The 21,191-nt window shown below is 47.4% G+C and overlaps 9 protein-coding genes across 13 annotated transcripts; 5 read left to right on the top strand and 4 right to left on the bottom strand.

Moving 5' to 3' along the window:
- Window positions 1-162: 162 nt before the first annotated feature.
- Window positions 163-1,678, bottom strand: FVEG_06923 (hypothetical protein). 3 transcript variants are annotated; one of them, XM_018895371.1, is made up of 5 exons: window positions 1,636-1,678; window positions 1,529-1,581; window positions 1,039-1,464; window positions 736-983; window positions 163-682 (listed from the first exon to the last, which is right to left on the bottom strand). In XM_018895371.1, exons 3-5 carry the CDS (start codon window positions 1,387-1,389, stop codon window positions 391-393), a joined length of 891 nt encoding a protein of 296 aa, XP_018752610.1. In that variant the 5' UTR covers window positions 1,390-1,464; window positions 1,529-1,581; window positions 1,636-1,678; the 3' UTR covers window positions 163-390. The 3 variants fall into 3 exon arrangements, with proteins under 3 accessions (XP_018752610.1, XP_018752611.1, XP_018752612.1); XM_018895372.1 differs by lacking the exon at window positions 1,636-1,678 and having other exon boundaries at window positions 1,529-1,620; XM_018895373.1 differs by lacking the exons at window positions 1,529-1,581; window positions 1,636-1,678 and having other exon boundaries at window positions 1,039-1,493.
- Window positions 1,679-2,087: 409 nt separating this feature from the next.
- FVEG_06922 (hypothetical protein) lies at window positions 2,088-6,288 on the top strand. Of its 3 annotated transcripts, none has more exons than XM_018895370.1 (3): window positions 2,088-2,134; window positions 2,256-2,332; window positions 2,380-6,288. In XM_018895370.1, exon 3 carries the CDS (start codon window positions 2,708-2,710, stop codon window positions 5,516-5,518), a length of 2,811 nt encoding a protein of 936 aa, XP_018752609.1. In that variant the 5' UTR covers window positions 2,088-2,134; window positions 2,256-2,332; window positions 2,380-2,707; the 3' UTR covers window positions 5,519-6,288. The 3 variants fall into 3 exon arrangements, with proteins under 3 accessions (XP_018752609.1, XP_018752608.1, XP_018752607.1); XM_018895369.1 differs by having other exon boundaries at window positions 2,088-2,171; window positions 2,241-2,332; XM_018895368.1 differs by having other exon boundaries at window positions 2,088-2,332.
- A 534-nt stretch (window positions 6,289-6,822) lies between these two features.
- On the top strand, window positions 6,823-7,345 carry FVEG_06921 (hypothetical protein; the record flags this gene model as incomplete). The annotated part of the gene is made up of 3 exons (XM_018895367.1): window positions 6,823-7,114; window positions 7,166-7,184; window positions 7,259-7,345. One exon carries the CDS (start codon window positions 6,823-6,825, stop codon window positions 7,030-7,032), a length of 210 nt encoding a protein of 69 aa, XP_018752606.1. The 3' UTR covers window positions 7,033-7,114; window positions 7,166-7,184; window positions 7,259-7,345.
- Window positions 7,346-7,665: 320 nt separating this feature from the next.
- On the top strand, window positions 7,666-9,806 carry FVEG_06920 (hypothetical protein). Its single transcript, XM_018895366.1, has 2 exons — window positions 7,666-8,106; window positions 8,158-9,806. Exons 1-2 carry the CDS (start codon window positions 7,965-7,967, stop codon window positions 9,624-9,626), a joined length of 1,611 nt encoding a protein of 536 aa, XP_018752605.1. The 5' UTR covers window positions 7,666-7,964; the 3' UTR covers window positions 9,627-9,806.
- A 491-nt stretch (window positions 9,807-10,297) lies between these two features.
- On the bottom strand, window positions 10,298-10,981 carry FVEG_06919 (hypothetical protein; the record flags this gene model as incomplete). Its single annotated transcript, XM_018895365.1, has 1 exon — window positions 10,298-10,981. One exon carries the CDS (start codon window positions 10,979-10,981, stop codon window positions 10,298-10,300), a length of 684 nt encoding a protein of 227 aa, XP_018752604.1.
- A 204-nt stretch (window positions 10,982-11,185) lies between these two features.
- Window positions 11,186-11,909, bottom strand: FVEG_06918 (hypothetical protein; the record flags this gene model as incomplete). The annotated part of the gene is made up of 2 exons (XM_018895364.1): window positions 11,186-11,665; window positions 11,718-11,909. 2 exons carry the CDS (start codon window positions 11,907-11,909, stop codon window positions 11,186-11,188), a joined length of 672 nt encoding a protein of 223 aa, XP_018752603.1.
- Window positions 11,910-12,662: 753 nt separating this feature from the next.
- Window positions 12,663-14,375, bottom strand: FVEG_06917 (hypothetical protein). Its single transcript, XM_018895363.1, has 2 exons — window positions 13,511-14,375; window positions 12,663-13,464 (listed from the first exon to the last, which is right to left on the bottom strand). Exons 1-2 carry the CDS (start codon window positions 14,070-14,072, stop codon window positions 12,776-12,778), a joined length of 1,251 nt encoding a protein of 416 aa, XP_018752602.1. The 5' UTR covers window positions 14,073-14,375; the 3' UTR covers window positions 12,663-12,775.
- A 518-nt stretch (window positions 14,376-14,893) lies between these two features.
- FVEG_06916 (hypothetical protein) lies at window positions 14,894-16,883 on the top strand. Its single transcript, XM_018895362.1, has 4 exons — window positions 14,894-15,243; window positions 15,301-15,323; window positions 15,381-15,523; window positions 15,591-16,883. The coding sequence occupies exons 1-4, from the start codon at window positions 15,185-15,187 to the stop codon at window positions 16,455-16,457; spliced, it is 1,092 nt and encodes a 363-aa protein (XP_018752601.1). The 5' UTR covers window positions 14,894-15,184; the 3' UTR covers window positions 16,458-16,883.
- Window positions 16,884-19,711: 2,828 nt separating this feature from the next.
- Window positions 19,712-21,073, top strand: FVEG_06915 (hypothetical protein). The gene is made up of 2 exons (XM_018895361.1): window positions 19,712-20,617; window positions 20,668-21,073. Exons 1-2 carry the CDS (start codon window positions 19,961-19,963, stop codon window positions 20,734-20,736), a joined length of 726 nt encoding a protein of 241 aa, XP_018752600.1. The 5' UTR covers window positions 19,712-19,960; the 3' UTR covers window positions 20,737-21,073.
- The last annotated feature ends 118 nt before the right edge of the window (window positions 21,074-21,191 follow it).

Here is a 21,191-nt window from a genome sequence, read left to right as displayed (position 1 = left end):
GTCGTGGTTGGTAAGCTGGTCCCCAGAAATTTTGCTGCAAACCCAGCATACGCGAACACCCAAACATGCACTAACAATGCGATCCTGAGCACTAGACCAGGCTCAAGCTGCTCGGTGGGGTTGCTTACTGATGTGCAAATGGAGATAGTCTGCGGACTTTAGGTGATATCACTCACTTCCCAGCCAATGTCGTCTTACCCTGTAGCATAGAGTTTGAGTATCATTTTGGTAGGTCGCTCGCGTGACTGACTCATTGCTATAGTTACCTAATGCTTTCTATTTATCATCTTAATAGATCATAAGCACTTCAATTGCTTGCACAACTCGTAGTCCTCAGTGTGTTCCCTCTAATTAACGTGACTGTCAACACGTCTTGACAAGCAATCTCAATCAAGCACAAGAAGTGACTTCGGTTTTCAACCACTCGATAACCGTCTTGGAAAGCCACTCCTGCGCTGGGGGTTGATCAACGGTGTGGCTTGCGCCAGGAATCAGCCCCGATAACCGACTGACGGCCGGGTTCAACGCCTTATACTTTTTGTTGCTCGCAGCCTGGTCGATGCGCTCTGGGACGAACTCGTCCTCAGCAGAATGGAGAACCAGCACTGGCTTGTTGAACCGAGACCAGTTCCTTTCAACGACATCATCGGGCAGGTCTGATGAAAAGTAGTCATCGTCGCCGCTGTGCATCAGTTAGTTCATATTATCCTCATAGCTGGACACCATTGAACGCACCCTTTGCTCGCCAAGGACTGGAACCGATACGCCGAAATGGGAGCTCCCAGAACAGCCGGAATCATGTCAAAAGGCATACAATCACCGCCTTTACCCTCAGAAATCATCTTTGCGGCGAGATCAAGACTCGGCTGAGGGTCCGGGAAGATCAAATCAAGCGTCTCACGATCCGATACCGGACCTTGCATAACGAAGCCATCGACAGGTTCGTTGTTGTGCTTGGCATAGTTGGCATACTCGATGCAGTCCTGCAACTGGTTAGAAGAGCTATCAACTGTAGCGACAAGGGAATAATTTAGTCACCTGGCAGCCAGTCGAGGAACCAAATAGGACGATCTTTTCCTTGCCGATTCCTCGTAGATACTTGACCAAAGCAGAAATATCTTCAACGTCGTTGGGGAGGCTCGAGGTGCCAAAACCCGAGAAAGAGCTCCTCATGCGGAACTCGATAACAGAGAAGCCCAAATCCTTTGCTTCCTCCAGACGCTGGGCTAGAAGCCGGGTATAAGGAACAGTGTGAGGTCCATCTGTAAGCCCACCGATGAAGACAATGGCGTTGGGAGCTGAAGTGAGACCAATTTCATAGGCGGCCGAGCTTCGACACTTAGACTCGAAGGGATGAACAGTGACTTGGAAAGGGCCTGAAGGGGACATTTTGGCAGCTGTTGCAGATATTGTTGTGATGATATTTTCCCTTCAGTAGAAATAGAGGGGAGCTTTACTGGAGGACTAATGAGGTATATATAAGCTTATTTCCTTGGCTCTCGCCAGGATCATTTCATTGTACACTTACTGGGAGATCGCTAAGAAGGCCTACGGGAGGATAGAAAACTCAGGACCTTAACCCTAAGTGATAAAAATCTTTAGGTAAATTTAGCCTAAGATTAGGGGACTCTTTACTGAGTTTATTTTAACACCCTATATCAAGGTTCGGTGTTTTCTTGCCACCCGAGGGAAGGCTTAGTTTGAGAAGAGAATCTACTGTGATTTGGTATTTAGTCTAAGTTTCTTGATGGTTGTTGCAGGCATCAAGTTCCTTAGAAGTCGGTAGTGGGCGGGCGTACTCCACAGTGTGACAATTGCATCATGAGAGGGGCATACTAGACTCAGCAGTGCCTAAAGAAGTGATTGAAGTTACAGAAGCGCAAGAATCTGTAAATCAACAAGCTATCATACACGCTGCTGGCATTCAGTAGATAAGGTAGTGATTGAGATGTCTAGAGATACAAGGTTTCTCTATAATTTTGGCGATTTCTTTCACTGTGTCAGAACGACATTCTTACACGGCCTCATTTAGCGAAACCACTCTTTACTGGCAACGGGACCCCTCCATACTCCAATTTTGTCCTTCCGATAAAACCACCAAACCAAGATCTCTTCATCGCTTTGCATTTCCAGTGTAAGCTACAAGTTGTCCGTTCAGCTCAATCAAACCTGTATGCTGCATCCTACTGCCCCTACGTACTCGCGTTCGTGTTCGTTAAATTATTGGCTCGCCTGTGGAGAACATGCATGAATAGACAAGCAGAAGCTCTTTGCTTCATCAACCATGGAATCAACAGCCAGTAGTAAGGAGAGGACTGAGTTCTTCCAAAGAGTAAGTGATCATCCTAAAGCCCCAAAGAAAATGCTGACTCAAATTAGCTTAAACCATGTTGCGTAAGGATAAGTCAGTTGGCGATACGTCAGGCCGACGGACCGGCTTCTTCTCGAGAGCTTGGTGAGCAGACAGGTCGACTTTTGGAGCTTCTTAATGAACAAATCAGCCGAAACCCGCTAGTACTGGATGAGAAGTTATCTGAATATGTCTTCTTCCCTCTTCATCACATCTTTCGCCAGATGGATCAATATCCCATGCCATTGATCGAGAACTGCATCAAGACGCTTACGATTCTCATCGCACACGGCTGGAAGACAAAGCTTTCTGCGGAGCTTGTGCAGCAGATTCTGAGTCTTCTGACTTTCATCATCGATGGAACACCTGGCTCAACCCCCAGCACGCCCCGTCGCTGAGGAGACAGTGCTGGAAGCTTTCCGTGGGCTGACAGCGCTCTTCAACACAGCTGGTTTATCGGCCGCAGCTTCATCAGGGCTCTCGGAGGCAGAGTCAATACCGGCTCTCGGGCACGGCGTAACTATCATGTTGAATGGAGTGGTAGATGGTGCAACGCCTCAGGTTCAACAGGAAGCACTGCGTGCCCTGCAAGCTGTGTACCATACCGTGAAAGAACCTGCTGCGCTGGCTAGTTTCCTGCCTGGCACCATTTCCCTACTCGCCAAAGTCACATCTTCACATAACCGGTACAAGAGCACTGTTCTCGCCAAATGTCTCGAGACAGTGAGCCTGGTACTGACAAGTGTACTGGCTGATCTACGGACGCGGTCTATCTCGACAAAACCCGAAACTGATCAAGAGGGGGCCGATGATAACAAAATCCTATCTCCCGCCTGGCTCAAGGCAAGTACCATGCAAGTCAAGAAAGCCATCGCAACGATTATGAAACTGCGTTCTCATGAATCTGCTGAAGTGAGGAATGCCCTCAACAAGCTTTGCGTGACCATTCTGGATGAATGCCACAACACGTTGTCCAACTGTGCAAACATGCTTGTCGAGACAGCCATGATGCTAGGGGAGACTGAGAACAAGATGTCCTTGACACAGACTAGTTTACAAGATCTTGTCAACATCTATCCTGAACTCGGTGAAATTGTCAAAACGACGACATATAACTGGATGTCTAGTCTTTCACGGTTGATGCAATCAGTGGATGAAGATTTCAAGCGAGATGCAATACGAAATGTCTTGAAGGGCCTTGAGCTCATCAAAGACCTACACATACAATCATCGACGCTGGATGAATCTATGTCTATTATGCTGCGAGATAGTGTTATATCTCTAATGCAAGCCTCAAGAACCTCGAAAACTAACGAGAACATGGACGTTCGACTGATAGACAGTGGGGAAGCATCAGCAGAGCAAAAGGATGTTCAATACCAGCCCGTCTTGCTACCCTCTGAATCGCAAAAGAATATCCGTCATGAGATGGCATCACTCATTGCCTTTCTCGGGTCATCGTCTCAGCAAGCAAGATTTGCTGGCGCTATGTTGGAGCAAGTCCAGGACTCTGATAACTCAGCTAGCCAACTCGCTACTTTTTGGCTTTGTTTTGAACTTATCAAGGCGAGCCATAGATCCTCTGCTGAAGCAGAGATGTTCTTGAACTTGTCATCAATAACCGATCCCTCTCAGGATATTGACACTATATTCAATGAGCTTTACACAGCATCGGTGCAGATCCTCGATCGGCACACAGATGTGGAACCCGCCGACTGGCGGCTAGAGGCTCTAGCCCTAGAAGCAACTGCCTACACAGCACAGCGAGCCGGAGAGTCATTTCGCCCTGAGCTGATTGATGTTTTGTTTCCCATCGCAACGTTCTTAGGCTCCAACAACCCCAGTCTTCAAAAGCATGCTATTGTCACGTTGAACAGTATAGCAGCCTCATGCGGATATGCCAACGTCTCAGAACTTATCATCCAAAATGTGGACTACATGGTGAACTCGGTTTCGTTGAGGCTGAACAGCCTGGACATATCGCCTGCCTCGATCAACGTTTTGACCATGATGGTCCGACTTGCAGGCCCCCGACTGGTTCCCTACCTAGACGATATTATAGACTCTATCTTCGGGGCTTTAGACAACTTTCACGGATATCCAGTATTTGTCGAGAATCTGTTTGTCGTTCTCAAGGAGGTTGTCAACCAGGGCGTTCGCTCTGATATGTTGTTGCTGGAACATCAGACGAGTTCAAAACCAGACCATCGAAAAGTACACAAGAAAGAACCCGGGCTCTCCGAACTCTTGGATACCCTGGAAAAGCGAAGGCAACGGGCAGCACTCGATGAGATGGAAACTGAAGAAGTGAAATGCCACCCAAAGATCCCGTGGAAGGAAGAAAAGAAAGAGGATGATAGCAACGAGGCAGCTGATCCTCCACTAGAACCAGAAAAACCACCAAACTCACCAACATACCAGCTTCTGCTAAGAGTGGCCAACCTCACGCAACATTACCTCACCTCCCCGACACCAACACTGCGAAGATCCTTGCTTGAGCTCCTGACAACGGCATCCACTGCTTTGGCTCCCGATGAAGATGCATTTTTGCCCCTCGTTAACGCGATCTGGCCAGTAGTGATCGACAGGCTGCATGACCCAGAAGCTTATATCGTGGTAGAGGCATGCTGCGCGCTTGCTGGGCTCTGCGCTGCTGCGGGTGACTTCCTTAGCTCTCGGTTCAAGACTGACTGGGCTGAATGGCTTCGAGATTGGTGCCGAAAGGTTAAACAGCAAGCTTCCGCTCCATCGAGCTGGGTCAAACCCCATGGGGAAGCTGGCACTACGTGGGGGAAAGAAAGCGACGATAGCCGAGTGTTGATACCCCTGAGACATGGTGGTAGTCTAAGCGGCAAGCCCTTAACGCAAATAGTCGCACCATCTTCAGGTAGCTTAGGAAAATTTGCGTCACCAGCGAGAGTGTGGGAGGGTACGGTTGAGCTACTGACAGCTCTCGTATCTCATGTCCAGGTTGATGAAGAAATGTTTGATGACATTCTTGACTTACTCTCGGACGTTTTGGAACGAAACGTTGTCGTGCGGGAGGCATTGGAGGCTGTCAACGGGGACGCTGTGTGGCTTTCGAGGTATGAGAGAGGGAATGTTGAATGGCTCCCAACACCGAAAATGGACGGAGTGGAGTTCACTCCCATGGCAATCTCGAGGTAATGCATTACGAAATAGACAGAACAAACCAACCAATATCGACTTCTCAATGATACCATTGTGGGCATTGAAATGGCCAGAGCCGGCACAAGAACTCAGCTAGTGGTGCGACTCGTTTCCTGGGGTTAGCATGGATACTAGGAGCGCCACCGGGCAAACCATTCCCTGACGATGATGGAAGGCAGCAATTGTCATTTGAGGACAACAAATGTTATGTGATGGCTTCACGTGGAATTTCCACACGAGGGGAACCTGTGATACTGAAGCTTACCCCTGCCAAACATTGCTGTGGAGAAGTGTGAGGTCTAGATTCTGCTGACGGTGCCGCAGTGGAAACATTGAGCATTTTCTCCGCATCTTATGTGTCAACACCTTCTTGAACAAGTTAGGATTGAGAGGCTAATAATTGGAGTCGTTAGTGTTATGGATCTCCCCGAGCGAACCAGGGGGACTGAGATTACCCTCAAACCTCGTTCGACTCTACCCCAGAAACAGGATCAAGATGCTGCGGAAACGATTTCGTAATGGAATCAACATGTTGGGTGTCTAGACTCGAGAGTCTGGAGGATCCCCAGATTATGACTCTGGATCTGGGGAGGCCTCGTGGCCACCATTGCATCGCATCCATTTTCCCCAGAAAGCCAAGAAGACATAACATAACGAGACTCTTGAGCAAGTTGAGCCTCAATGCTAGCTTATCCTGAATTGACATTTTTTTCATGAGGGGAAATTCCAACGTGAGGAGATTTTTCAAGCCACGATTGATATGGCCGGCCCAATCAAGGAGATACCGATGGGATGAGAGTGAAAAATTCGTTAAGGCCAGCTAAGAGATAGCGTTTTTCCCTGGCTGGCGGTCAGCAGCTGAGAGCCAGCGGGAGAGGGGAAAGGAGTCTCCAAATTGCTAGTTGGTCCTAGGGCTGTTGGGACATGGGTACAGTTCCAGATTCATTGATACTACCGTAGCTGCGGGCCAATCAGGGCCAATCAGGGACATGTTAAATACAGGAGGAGGGTAGTCTGGAAGTCTTCTAGCTTGAGGACTAGCTCGAGCTTGCCACCCTCTTTGAACGAGACGTGACCGCGTGAGGGTGCCCTGGAGCATGTGGGGGAGAATCCAAAGCAAGCCAAGGCATCTCCAAGTTTTGCTTTGCTCTGCTCTATGCTGCTGAAGACTCCAAGGCGCTTGGCGATCTATTGGCATCGCATCGCCAAGTTCTGCAGCACACCAAACCAAGTCTTGTCTGCAGATCCCAAGGTCTGGGCAGCACTGGGCCGAACCCGAACATTTGGTTCACAATGACAGCATGTGTCTTGTAATACGAAATCAGTCATCAGTTGATTACTACCACCAGGAGATTTCCGAAGAGGGACAAGGGCCATTGGCAATGATGTCGACCTTCCGAAAGAAGCTGAAAGTGCTTACGGGGCCACTGAACAAACGTTACGGACGTGGCGTTGAAATGGTCATTGACTCCGCGTTAGGAGCGCGGTTAATGGTAGTCAACTGCCCATGAGAGTCAACGGAAAACTGCCGAGAGGTTGACTCGTAATAGGGCGCCGTCAAGGATACATACATACGATGCAACACGACCCAATGTGAGTTAATTCCAAAGGATTGCAGCATGACAAGGATCTGACACATCTTAGGTAGTATTGTGTAATATTGGTGAATAACCTTATCCTGAGGGAGAGAAACAACTCAAATTGATTGATTGCTGACCATGCTGACCGGTTTATCAGATACGCTATCTAGATTAACGTCAAACGACAGGCGAGTTAAGCGCCGTATCAACCGTTGTCATGTCCTTTACCAGCACGAGCCAAGCAGAACCGGCCCGGTCAAGGTCGATATGATTCTCGGCTACGCAGCCCTCTCGCGCTCGCCGAGAGAAAGACGAGTAGAACCAAGACGGGAACGAGATAAGGGGGGGCAAGCCACTACTGCAGTGTGACCTTTAGGTTGCTGTGCTCCAAGCTCCTACGGTGGACATGAAAATCCTGTACCCACCATGATACTGTAGCTTAGAGTTGAAGAGCCAATGGCTTCATGAGCCTACCAATTAGCCTCAAAGATAAACTCTTTGGGGCAAAACAAGAACGGCTAGACTGCCCGTTCTGCACACCATTTCCTCCCAGTTGAACCAACACGCTAACATTAAGACTAACGTTAGACTACCCCCTTGACCCATCCTTGCCATCTCCAACTCCAACTCGCATCTGGCAGACCCAAGCGCCACCAAATCTAGAACGGTATGGAGAGCAGTTCCATAGTCTCGGTATATTGTGCAACATCGTTGATCAAAATGAGTACAAATACTGAGGCCCTCTCCCTCATTCCGGGGATAGAAGAACCAAGAGCATCACTCTCAACACTCACTCCTCATTCTCTCACTCTCTCATACACTTCTCTCTCATCCCTCCACCACCAACACCACAGCTAGTAGCCATGGCTTCTACTCCTCCCACCGATTACGGCAAGGAGGCCGTTCTCGATGTCTCTGAGACACGGGATGTCGAGACTGGCGAGGTCAAGAACGGTGGTCTCAAGCAAGATCTCAAGAACCGACACATGCAGATGATTGCCATCGGTATGGCTTCACTCCTCCACTACTCCTCAACCTCATAACTAACATGTCTAGGTGGCGCTATCGGTGCTGGTCTCTTCGTCGGTTCAGGTGGTGCCCTCCAGAAGGGTGGCCCTGCTGCTCTCCTCATCGGCTATCTCATCATCGGTATCATGCTTCTCTGCACATGCTTGGCCCTGGCTGAGATGGCTGTCCTCTACCCCGTCAACGGTGCCTTCTTCACATACATCGTCCGCTTCGTCGATCCTTCATGGGGTTTCGCCATGGGTTGGCAATACGCTCTCGCTTGGTTGACTGTCCTGCCTTTCGAACTTATCGCCGCTTCCATCACCATCAGATTCTGGAGAGAAGATATCAACATGGCTGTCTGGGTCTCTGTCTTCCTTGTTGTCCTCATGGGAATTCAGATCTTCGGTGTTCGAGGCTACGGTGAGGTTGAGTTTGTTCTCTCCATCATCAAGATCTGCGCCTGTGTTGGTTTCATCATCCTCGGTATTGTCATCAACTGCGGTGGTGTTGGCGACCAGGGCTACATCGGTGTCAAGTACTGGCGCGATCCTGGTGCTTTCACCAGTTTCAAGGGTTTCTGCGCTGTCTTCGTCGTCGCTGCTTTCTCCTTCGGTGGTACTGAGATGGTCGGTCTGGCTGCTGCCGAGTCTGCCAACCCCCGCAAGTCTATCCCCATGGCTAGCAAGCAGGTCTTCTGGCGAATTGCCATCTTCTACATTCTTAACCTGTTCATCGTCGGTCTCATCCTCCCCGCAAACGACCCTCGCCTGATGGGCGCCAGCGGTGCCAACACCAAGGCCTCTCCCTTCGTTCTTGCTATCCAGGATGCCGGTATTAAGGTCCTCCCTAGCATCATGAACGCCGTCATCACTGTTGCCGTTCTCTCCGTTGCCAACTCCTGCACTTTCGGTTCTACGCGAACCATCCAGGCTATGGCTGAGCGCAACATGGCTCCTAACTTCTTCAAGTACATTGACTCCAAGGGCCGCCCTCTCTACTGTGTTATCCTCCAGATCGCCTTTGGTCTCCTTGCCTACATTGGCGCTGCTCCTCAGGGTATGGAGATCTTCGGCTGGCTTCTGGCCCTCACTGGTCTTGGCTTCCTCTTCGTCTGGGGCTCTATCTGCCTTGCCCACATCCGCATGCGTGCCGGTATGAAGGCTCAGGGCGTCAACCTCGGCCTCATTCCATACAAGACCCCCTTCGGCGTTGCTGGATCTTACCTTGGTCTCGGTCTTAACATCCTCGCCCTCATCGCCTCTTTCTACACTGCTCTCTACCCTGCCTCCGGCGCCTCTCCCAACGCTGAGGCCTTCTTCAGCTCTTACCTCGCCTTCTTCTCTGTCGCCCTTCTATACCTCGGCTACAAGATCTGCACGCGCAAGTGGCAGATGTTTGTCCGTCCTTCTGAGATGGATCTGGCCAGCGGCGCTGTCTGGCTTGAGGAGGAGGAGCCCAAAGAGCCCTTCGTCTGGGCTGACGCCCCTAAGAGGGTTCTCCGAAGCTTTTTCTAAGTATGTACGACGGATGAAGTTGATATGATTACGGATACCCACACTACTGGATGAGTGAAAGAAATGTACATATATATGATCATGTAATATTTTGAGTTTTTACCAGCAAGAAAAGCAAGGCGGTTGGCGTTCTTGAGCATTATCTGCACATATACAATACGCATGCAGTTTCTTCAAACATTCGAGCACAGCTACAGTGACATACATAAGAGCTAAAGTGATCTATATTCTCGCCTGTGGCGTGATTCAACATGCCCTTAGGTTTCTGCATGGGTCGTTTTAAGTAAAGCATTGGCATAAGTTTACTCCTCAATCATACAGGTAAGGCAAGACTTGTTCTCCAAGCCAGAGGTCAATTGTGTTCTAGATGGTCGGAGCAATAAGCACTACAACTCTTGGTCAAAATTGTTCGCGCTCGACACTATCAACAAGATGACTAGGTACTCTGCCATATCTTCTTGTTCCGACACATCTCGCCTCGCCTTTACACTGACTGCACTGGTCTTAAACACTGCCCCATACCATTCTGTTACTATGTCGGCGTTCCGTAGATTTATTCCTAAAGTTTGCCCAAGTCAGTGCCTCTGCAAATTGATAATCGAGTTCAGTAAGCTCGAACTTACAAATTCCGAAGGTAAACTCAACCCCAAGAATGTATTAATACATAAAAATCAAGCTTGTCCGTCGTTGTTGTTAGTTGAGACCACGATGCTGATATCCCGCGGAAGATTCTCCTTCAGGATCAGAGCATCAGCTGCGTCGAGGATCGAGCAGAGCTTTGTACGAAGTCGTTCCTGCGATGCTGACCCACGCTCGAGTCTGCCAATGGCTTCAGCCACATTGGTCATGATTTCGTTGCGATACGACAGGTCGTCGTTGATGTTGAGCCGCTTCTGATGACGGTCTTTGGCTCGGGCCAGATCAAGGTCAAGGGAAGACATGACAGCGATATCCATCTTGGAGGCCATGTCAAGAAAAGCGCCGTACATAGAGTGTGTTCGAGGAACGACATAAGCAATAGTGTCAAAGAGACGCTGAAGAGCGCCAACAATAATGTTCTTGGTACCGTCAGCTTCCTGGTTGAGTAGACATTGATTCCAAGGAGGTCCAAAAACTTGCTGGAACGACTGACAACCGGGTTTCTCCAGGAGGGTCGTTCGAAGTTCCATCAGACTGGGACTTGCTTCCTGCACATAGCTCTGCAGAGATTTTTGAATCTCACGGGCCTTGCCTGACAGTTCAACCAGCTTCTTTACAGCGGCGGTTGATTCTGGTTCGTTGACCTGTTGAGCCAGTTGGATATAGTCGATTTCATCAGAAACCAGAGATGCAAGAGTGGCACCGATCTTGCCCATGAACTTGTAAACTGATAGGTCCGTGTCTGCATCCCTGATGATAGGCAACCAGGATTTCGCGACTTGGCTGCACTAGTACCATAGTCGGTTCTTCGCCTCCTCTGGAAGCACACGGATGATGGGCTCCGAGAGCCATGCCTTTACCTCTCGGATGAGAGCTGGATCGTTTTGCTTGAACTTTCGGTTTCCTAGTTTCTCTAGGATTTATTTGCCCTCGCTTAATGCTTGTCGGCGGTGGATGATTTGCGGCGCGTCGACAGTTCCCTTCTTCAGACAACGGGCACCCAGTGCTGTCTTGATCCAGCCACTGAACCTCGCCATAGTAAGAAGCATCAGAGGGGTGATAGCATCTCCAGGGATATTGGTTGTGACAGCAAACTTTCCACGGGCGATCTTTCCAACAGTTGGAGACTTTGAGTCTTCGTCGGACTTCTTAACGAAGAAGTGAGATTCACCAGTCTGAGGCCATACATCGATAGCAATACCAAGGTAAGCCCACACAGCACTCTCAGAGACAGCGCTTACGATGTGATTGGTGTTGCCATTAGAGTTGATGGCGACGTGCTTTAGGTTCAGAACGACGGCAATAGCCACGGCGATAGTCGCAGGGAGCATGTAAAAGTTGCCGCTCTTGGTGGTTCGGTTGGTATTGGAAAACTCTTTCAGGGCACTTGCGATCTGCTCCTAAGAAACATCAGTCCGTTGTTCCTTGCAAGGACTACATATGTTGACTTACCTGGCTCTCCCAGATAGCATAGTCAGTTGCCTCGACGACTGTGGTGTCCTCGATAGTCTTTAGGCAAGCCTCGAAGCACTCCATGTGATGATCGGGATCGCGTCCAGCGAGTCGAAAAACCTCACGAATCGCTTGTTCGTGAATTCGCTGCGCTGTCCGCGCGCTGAGGGGCCGATGGGCCGCGTCAGGCATATCCTGGATTGTGGAGGGCGGAGCAGATGAAGGAAGATACGAAGGGAAATGATTTGAAGATATCTCCGACGATGATCTAAGGTGACCAAAAATATTGTGAGGTAAGAAGAGATAGTCTGAGAGGATGGAGGATATAGAGGATGGAGGATATAGAGGATGGAGGATATAGAGGATGGAGGATATAGAGGATGGAGGATATAGAGGATGGAGGATATAGAGGATGGAGGATATAGAGGATGGAGGATATAGAGGATGGAGGATATAGAGGATGGAGGATATAGAGGATGGAGGATATAGAGGATGGAGGATATAGAGGATGGAGGATATAGAGGATGGAGGGATGTAAAGAAAAGGCAAAGTGATGCCAAGTCTAGAGAAGATGGATGGATAATCGGACGCGCAGGAAGAATTATGAAGTAATCAGCTATCTCAAGATGCCAAAGACTTATCTTCATAAGATAGAAAGCAAGTCTTGAGCAAGGATGTTCTTATATTTCCTCTTCTTCTGTGGTGGTGATATGCAAGAGGGGAGGAAAGTGCTGGACGAGGGAGTATGAAAGTAGGAGAAAGGTGAGCCTAGCAATGGAGGTTAAGGACGGAGTTGCCCGCTGTGTTAGAGCCAGAGCCAGAGCCAGAAGTAGAACACGACAAATTGTTCACGGTCAGTGGTAAAACTCTTGACCAAACCACAGAAATGATCTGAACAGTCGACACTGGCAATTGTTTTCACGGAACGTCATATGAACATATGAATATACCTCACTAAATGTTAAGATATCATTCAATTTCAGCACTAGTTGTCACCATAATCAACGCTTCTATGCTTCATCTTCCGAACACTTGCTATATAGTCTATCAACACTCCATCACATCTTAGGGCCCACAGTCAAATATCCTTCAACAACAGCAGTAATCAACCGATTGGCAATAGCCTGAGGAGGAGGCAATCGCAATTCTCCCTCCTTGTAGCCCTCGGGAGCAGGCTCTCCAAGGCTGCTCGTTCCATTCTTAAGAGCCTGGCGGGCTTCGTCCATGGAGAACCACTTAGCCACCTCCAACTCCTTGTCGTTCAGAGAGATCTTCTCGCCATCACCAGGTAGAGCCTGAGCAATAGCCCCAATCATCAAGCTGGAAGGATAAGGCCACGGCTGACTCGAGTGAATAACCACACGCCCAACACGAACACCGCTCTCCTCCCAAACCTCTCGCCGAACCGACTCCTCGATTGACTCACCGGGCTCAAGGAAACCAGCAAGCGTGCTGTACCAGTAAGGAGGCCAGCGCTTCTGGCGACCGAGAAGAATCTTTGTTCCGTCTGCGGAAACAACAGCGGCGATCATCGTTGGATCCGTTCTAGGGAAACAGATGTTTGAGACACCGTGACGGGTGGGACAGTCACCTCGGGGTTCACTGGAAGTTCCGCCTTTCTTATCGGCGGGAGGGCAGACGCGCTTGTAACCAGCGTGAACTGAGAGGTTGGGCAGTCCGCAGCCGGCGCAGAAGGGAGTTCGTGTATTCCAGTCAATGATTGATCTAGCTTGGGCGTAAACAGCGGCTGCTAATGTTAGCTGAAGGTCGAACCGGCTTCAGTGAAAACTTACCAGCCTCAGGAGACTGATTCATTGCTCGAGGGTTCTTGTCCAAAGACAGTCCTTTCTTCTCCTGTTCCTCCAAGAACTGAGTAACTTTCTCAGCGTGGTTTCCCTTGGGAGTGATGTCAATGGCGAAATAGGGGTGGCCCTGAATATCCCCATGGTCGGAAGAAGGGATTGAATCCTTCTCGTTACCTTCCTCTAGCATGCCAATGAAAACAACCAGGGGCCTGGTATCAGCAGAGTTGAAGCTCTGGATAGCTTCATCCTCAGTGAGAGCGAAATGGTCCGGTCCGATCAGAGGCTCGACATCCTTAAAAGTCAGATAGGCCGGAGTCTTCTTGTCAACAACCAGAGGGTTCAAATCATGGACTGCCAGATATCTAGCTGTAGGGCTGTTGAAGGCTTGTCGAAGAAAGCCAGTATCGGCACGCAGAAAAGAGTATCTGTTGACACGGCCACCAGCGTAGTAGTTGACAACCTCTTTTCCAAAACGGCGAGTCAACATTGAGTCGTCGTTTTGAAGAGCTGCGATCTCGGGCAACCCTGGACCTGAAGTGGTAGTTGACATTGAGTGTTGTTTGTTTGAAAGGTGCTGGGGGTTGTATTTGTAATGCTCTTGATCTGAGGTTGGAGATAGTGGGGGTCAGAAATAGTGAGTGACTGATACTAGCAGTAGATTCAGGGCCTAGATTTCTTTTGCTGGATTTATGATAACAATATGAAACAACTGATATCTAGTGTCGATGTTGAGATTTGGTTTCATCAGGAACAAAGAGGAGACTTTCTATGATCAACGTGAGGCAACGAGTGAGCAGTATCTACTAATCGGCTTCAAGTCCGAGGTCTCCGTTCTGTTTCCTGTTCATTCTGGGGCTAGCGGTGAGAAAGTCGCGGGCGAATTGCACAATATTGCGGCGAATGCGGCCATGGATCCAGCGGGATGGAGTTTTGATGAGTCAGGGCTCGTCATGATTGGTCTTCAGTGAGAGGATCTCTTTGAGATTCGGAGGATCTATGGATATCATATTTTCTGGTGTTTCGTGACTGGTCATGATCTCATTTGTACTTTACCAGATAGACGAAGCAACATCTGCGATCCGCAATCTTGCATTCAGAACAGCACCTGACTATATCAAAACACTTCAATTGGCTATATTTCCATGGCGTTTTCATAGTTCAACTGGCATTGGCCCTTCACGAATCCGAACTTGATCTACAACTCAACTTTGTCGCTGTCCCGAAGTCGGACCCCGGAAGTATCCTAGCATAAGCCAAGCCAACCTAAGCCCAAGCAAGCTTCAGCTCAGGGCATTCTAGCGCATCTCCCCCGCAATCCATTCCTAATCTTGTCTCTGATACAGTGACGTCTTGGTTTCTGGGGGGGGGGCACGGGACCATGCGTGCCTGGCTTCGCAATCTTTGACCGAAAAAAGTCTGTTCAATCTCATTCTTCGTTCTTCATGCCACGACCCTTTTTGTCTCTCCCTTTGATTTTTTGCCTCGCGACGCCCAGATTATCACCATCAGCGATTACTCTCGGACTAATCGATTTTTCCTAATTTCGACGAATGCGATAATATCACGCTTCGATTTATTTTGGTCACTCAAAAGGTATCGATCGCTACGAGCTGGGGTCGGCGCTGCACTCTGCCACCTTTCGCCCAGGGTCCAACCTCCATCATGACTCCTCCAACTGCGAATCTTAACCTTGACGTTGAGGCGATCTCGGGCATTTGCGGGTATGTCTCTGATTCTGTCATTCTTTAAAGGCATCACATACTAATTTCTCTCCAAAGTTCTATCTCTATTGCCTGCTGGGGTATGTCGCTATGACTGGTCTCAGTCTCAGCCTTGGAACAACACTAATCGCAAATAGTTGTCGTCTTCTCTCCTCAAATCATTCAAAACTTCCAGCGCAGCAGTGCCGATGCCCTCTCGATCCAATTCATCATTGTCTGGCTTCTCGGCGATGTTTTCAACATTCTGGGTGCCGTCCTTCAGGGCGTTCTGCCGACCATGGTACGCTTCACGCTCAGCCTCAATCAACCCGTTCAAGGACCGAAAACTAAAGCAATTACTTTTATAGATCATTCTCGCTATCTATTACACGATCGCCGATATCGTCCTTCTGGGCCAGTGCTTCTACTATCGTGGTTTTACATGGCGCGATGCCCCGACCCCTGCTGCGAAGCCGAACACCCCGGCCCCTGGTGAACCCAACGAGCGCACTGGTCTGATCACTCACGATCGTCATGAGGAGCGCCGCGGCTCAGACTGGTCTGGCCTGTCACCCGCTGTTCCTCATATCGCCGAAGATGCCACTCCTCAGACCCCTACTATTCTTCAGACCGTGGTCTGGAACACCATCATCGTCTTGATGGTCATCGCAGCTGGTGTTGTTGGCTGGTTCTTGGGTCAGAAGGCTTCTACTGGCGACAAGCATGGCGACAACAATGCTGGAGGCGAGGATAGCCTTCACTTCAGTCTTTCGGGTCAGATCTTTGGATATCTCTGCACGGTCGCATACATCGCTTCTCGTCTTCCTCAGCTTATCCTGAACTGGAGGCGCAAGACAACCGACGGACTGAGCATGCTCTTCTTCCTTTTTGCATGCCTCGGAAACATCACCTATGTCTTGTCCATCTTCGCCTACGAACCTAAGTGCAAGCACGATGAATGCCGACCCGGCGAGGCTCGTCATATTTACGGCAAATACATCCTCGTCAACCTGAGCTGGCTCGCTGGCAGTCTCGTTACTCTCTTCCTCGACTTGGGTGTGTTTGCTCAGTACTTCGCGTACAGCAAGCCAGAGAGCACTGCTACGCCTACTCGTCGACGAATCAACGACAACGTCACTGAGGAAGATGAGTACGATGATGACGAGAGTCTCAACGAAGATAGCTGGGACCAGCGTCCTCTGCTCCAGAGGGGTGACTCTGTCTATCACCCATGATTTAAAATTTTATCTTTTGAAGGGCTCGCGCCTGAGATGACAGTTTTTTGTTTTGCTTTTTATTCTCTTTTTGTTCTCATATCTCCTCTGACTGGTTGGGACACATATAGGATCGAGCAATGGCAGGCGTTTATTGTTGGATGAGAGAAAAAAAAAGGAATCGGAAAAGGAATCAAAAATAAAAATTAGCATCAGGATTGGGTTGCTATCATGATGGAGTTGGGAATATACGATATTTATTCGGATTTAGATCGACGCACCTCTCAGGGGTTAAGTTTGTTCATAACATGAAGTTATAAATCTATTCTGTATTTACAAGGCAGCTAGTATCTCAACAGAAGAATCAAGGTTGTTCTCTAGACTGAGATCGAGAGTGAAGGGAAATATCGGCGAGTAGCAATCAAAGTCAAAGCATTATTATTGTCAAACTTAGAGGCTCCTCCACTCACTGGTATCTGAAGCTCATAGCATTAGTATGTCTTCGAGTAACACAAATTCTATTATTCCATTGCTCCTAAGTCGTACAGATCAGTATTGTTACCAGCAAGCTGCTACTCCTTTGAAATGCTTTAGTAGGTGACGAATATCGTCGAGGACCTGAACTACCCTGTACACTTAGATAAAGATCTATGTTTTCAGAATCATCAATGTCTTACACAACTCATATTTCTCCTTACAATTTGACTCGGTAAGGAAATCACTGATTGCTCTCTGTTTTTGTCATAACGTAAGGCTCGCTTGTTGATTGGACGAATACTGATCATGCGTTGGTTCATAGAGTTCAGTCGGTGAAGCTGGGTTTCCGTGATGCTTACCTTCAAGTATAATCTCAACACCAATCTTATTCCTGCGGTTTCAGTCACGGATAGTCATACACGTATATTCAGAATGATAAGGGTAAAAAGTGTTAGGACATTTAGTGATCAGGTTCCTTGCGCACAACGGGTCTCTGCATGCTAGCAAGGCGACGAAAGAAAATCTGGGACCTCTTTTCTAGGTTGTACAGATATTAGATAAGTTAAGTATAGATTTAGGATATCTTTACATATCTTATTTCTGGTACATAAGCTTAGGGTCAGATGTTTCCCTGCTTCCTGAGGGCAAGATGCTGTTAACCTAATTGTACTGGTGAAGTCTCAGTCCTACTGTTCGACAGCATCATTCTTCATATGACCTAGTTATGCATTTGTAGATATAGAGTGGATTGCTTGACCTTCCCGGTTGACCATTGAAAAAGGGATCTCATGTGAGAAGCCGGGATTTGGTTTGGCGTCTACTGGGTAACGTCCGCCACCCAAAGACAGGCCACCCCTACAGACTGGCCACCTTTTCCCACTACTTTCCTAAAACTTTAAATCTCTTAAATAAATCTATATATTAATAATAAAATTATACTAAAAATAGTATTATATATTTTATTAGCTATATTATTAAGAAAAAAATACTATATAATTTAATTTTAACTATATAAAATTAGAGAATTTTTAAAATAAGTTAAACTTATATTGTTAAAGAATTACTAGTATTTACTAAGAAATCCTTAACAGTTTGAAATCTTCTATATAAAATTTAAAAAAATACTTAAAAAATCTAATTTTTAATCTTATATATATAAAAACTTAAAATAATTTAATTTTTATTTTTATAAAGTAATATTACTTAACTAGCTTATATAATATATATTTTAAATATTCTTATATTAAAATTATATAAAAATACGGGTTTATATAGTAAATAAGTTATATAAATAGTAAAATTTATTATTATAGTAACTCTAATTTTATAATAAAATTAATTTAATTAATAGTAACTTTATATCTATTTTTTAGAATTTAATATTTTATTTTAAAAAAACCTTAATATTTAATAATATTAAACTTTTAAATTAAAATTAAAATTAATAAAAATTATATACTATAATATAATATTTTAAGATTTTTTTAAGATTTTATAACTATTATATAATAAAGGGCTTATTATAATAGTATTTTTATTTAATTAATTATAAGAATTATTAAAAACTTATTCTTTTAACTATTATATAGATTTTATATAAGATTATAGATAAATTTAAAAAAGTATACTATATAAATAAATTACTTTTAAAGTATATATATTAATAGATATATAATAAATGCTTTTTTAGCTTATATAAGCTTATATAACCTTTATTATAAAATCTTTTATTTTTCTTATCTGTTAGTGTAAGGTGGCCAGTCTGTAGGGGTGGCCTGTCTTTGGGTGCGGGACGTTATATCGGTGATACTAAACCAAAGAGTTGATAGATAACTCTGAAGCCCACGATACAGCCAAACAAAAGGTTTTCGGCCCGCCAAAAGAGTCCGTTTGAAGCCCCACCCTCTGAAATTTTATGTAACCCTCTCGGGCAAAAATCCCTGCAGTGGGAGCAGTGGCACGCACCGATACTTCGGCCACGTTGGTGTTAGCGTGATCACTCGAGAAAAGTTGGTGGTATAAAAAGCCAATCTTCTCCCATCCTTTTAATTCTTTTTTCCCTTTTCTCTACTACATCAGTAGGTAGAACTTCACCGTCATGTGAATTTTTACTTAATGGCGGCTCCGCGAAAGCGGCTTGCTGAGAGTCAGATTTGTCGATATCTGGTTTTCCGTTCCCGGCCTCCTATAGCAACGTGATCGCTCTTCCTAATCAGCCATGGACGTCGTCAGAGGTTCTTTGACTGTGGGGTGATCTCGACATACCGTCGAATTCCTAAATCTTGAATATTGTAAGCTCGTAGATTGCGCGTGTGGCCTGCTCTGTTCGAGCTGGTTTCGATATGAAGCTGGACCGCTCGTGTGTCCACGCTGAAGGCTTAGTGCTCTCTTGAGAGAAACACCATAATCGTTGGTCTCCGCTGAATTCTCACGACTGCAGAATTTGTCTGGAGATGCTCGAAAGTGGCTGGGCAACCAAAAGTTTGCAGCAAACTTTTCGGTAGCTCCGAACAGGCAAATTTGTTGTTCAACTCGACACACCACACGATTTTTCATGATACAGATTAAACTGTATATCTAAAGAGTCATTGCATGCAAACTCTGCGCATAGCGTTGCGATTTGCTCGCACCGAATTTGCATCCACCAGATTTGCGAGTCTACAGTTGTATTGTTTCAGATCATGTTGCAGTGCGTCACGACTGGGCACAGATTTATAGACAGATGCCTGTAGTAGCACTGTTAGAGAATATCTCATCAATAAACACCATCAAACATTTCACCTCGCTGCAATGTCTCCCGTCAATGACCTTCGGGGTCCAAGGCCGTGATAGCACGTGACGGGACAGAATTTGGAGGAATCTTTGATGGGCGAACGGGCAGAAGTGGAGCCCAAAAAAAATCTAAACCGGAGGAAGCCTTCAGATTTGCCCGAGATTCGGACAAGACTCTCATTGACGTGCGACTTTTGTCAAGGCCGATTAATCCACCCAAATCTACATCTCGCCCACCCTCTCCTCGCCCACCTACTCGGTCGTCATCGCCCATAATGTCTTCTCTCTGGAACGCTTTCACCAGCGGCAATAAGCCCGCCCACCAACAGCAACAGTCGCAGTCTCAGTCTCAGTCGCACCAACAACCCACAACACAAGAACCCGCGCATTACGCCTACGACCCCACGGAAGGTCAGGGCGTCGAGTCTTTTCTTCAGAGCTCTGCCTTTGCCGACCCCTCGCAATTACATCCCCTCGCCGGCCTCAACAGAGATACCCTTGAATATATTTCCCTCGAGGATTCAGCCCTGTCCGAGTTGCCTGGTGGCCAATCAGTCCTGCCCTCGCGAGGCTTCACAGACGACTTGTGTTATGGTACCGGAATCACATATCTCGCTGGTCTGGGAATTGGAGGTGCTTGGGGTCTGCAGGAGGGTCTCCGAAGGTCGGCTGGTCAGCCTCCTAAGCTGCGATTGAACGCTGTTCTCAACTCGGTTACTCGACGAGGACCTTTCCTCGGTAACTCGTTGGGTGTCGTCGCTATTATCTACAACTGCATCAACTCATTGATTGGATCTGTCCGCGGAAAGCATGATGCCGGAAACACCGTCCTCGCTGGTGCGCTGAGTGGTATGCTCTTTAAGAGCACCCGTGGACTTCGACCCATGGCCATCTCTGGTGGTATTGTGGCTTCTGTCGCTGGTGCTTGGGCTGTAAGTGCTATTCTGTGGCATACCCTGTTCAGCCGCTAACTTCTTCACAGATTGTCCGACGATCTTTCTTCCCTATCCCTGAGCCCGTTCCTGCGGTTTCTGACGAGCTTACTCTGTAATACCATTATGATACACCTATTCACCGTTGTCGTCAATTGATCGACTCGTTATAATCGCGCCTCAGTAGGCGCGCGGCACCGACGAGAAAAGTGAACGAAGAGAGGCGAGACGAGCTGGAGGATGAAGTACGGGAAGAGAAGGGATCCCCCGTTGTATATGATATGGGCGAGACTAGGAGTTTGGTAGCATATGGATTGTAACGGACATCTCTCCTCCCATGGGCAAGTGTACATTACATGAGGTTCGGTCAGCGAGCATTAGACGATTGTGATAGGGGCTGGGCGTCTGGTCATTAATGATTAAAATGTTTGAATAGTACTGTAAGTTAAGTTAAATGCATTCAACCAATGGGTTTTCACGGCAGCCTGTGCTTTAGTCCATGGAAGCATTACCTCCTGACAGTGCCAGCACTGGCCGAGATCGGTTGCCTAAGATGATACACAAGAAAGAGGCG

Source organism: Fusarium verticillioides, chromosome 7 (genome assembly GCF_000149555.1).
Source record: "Fusarium verticillioides 7600 chromosome 7, whole genome shotgun sequence".
In the NCBI taxonomy this organism is placed as follows: Eukaryota; Fungi; Ascomycota; class Sordariomycetes; order Hypocreales; family Nectriaceae; genus Fusarium; species Fusarium verticillioides.
Note: the sequence above shows the minus strand (reverse complement) of the source record. Positions and strands in the feature narration are given on the sequence as shown.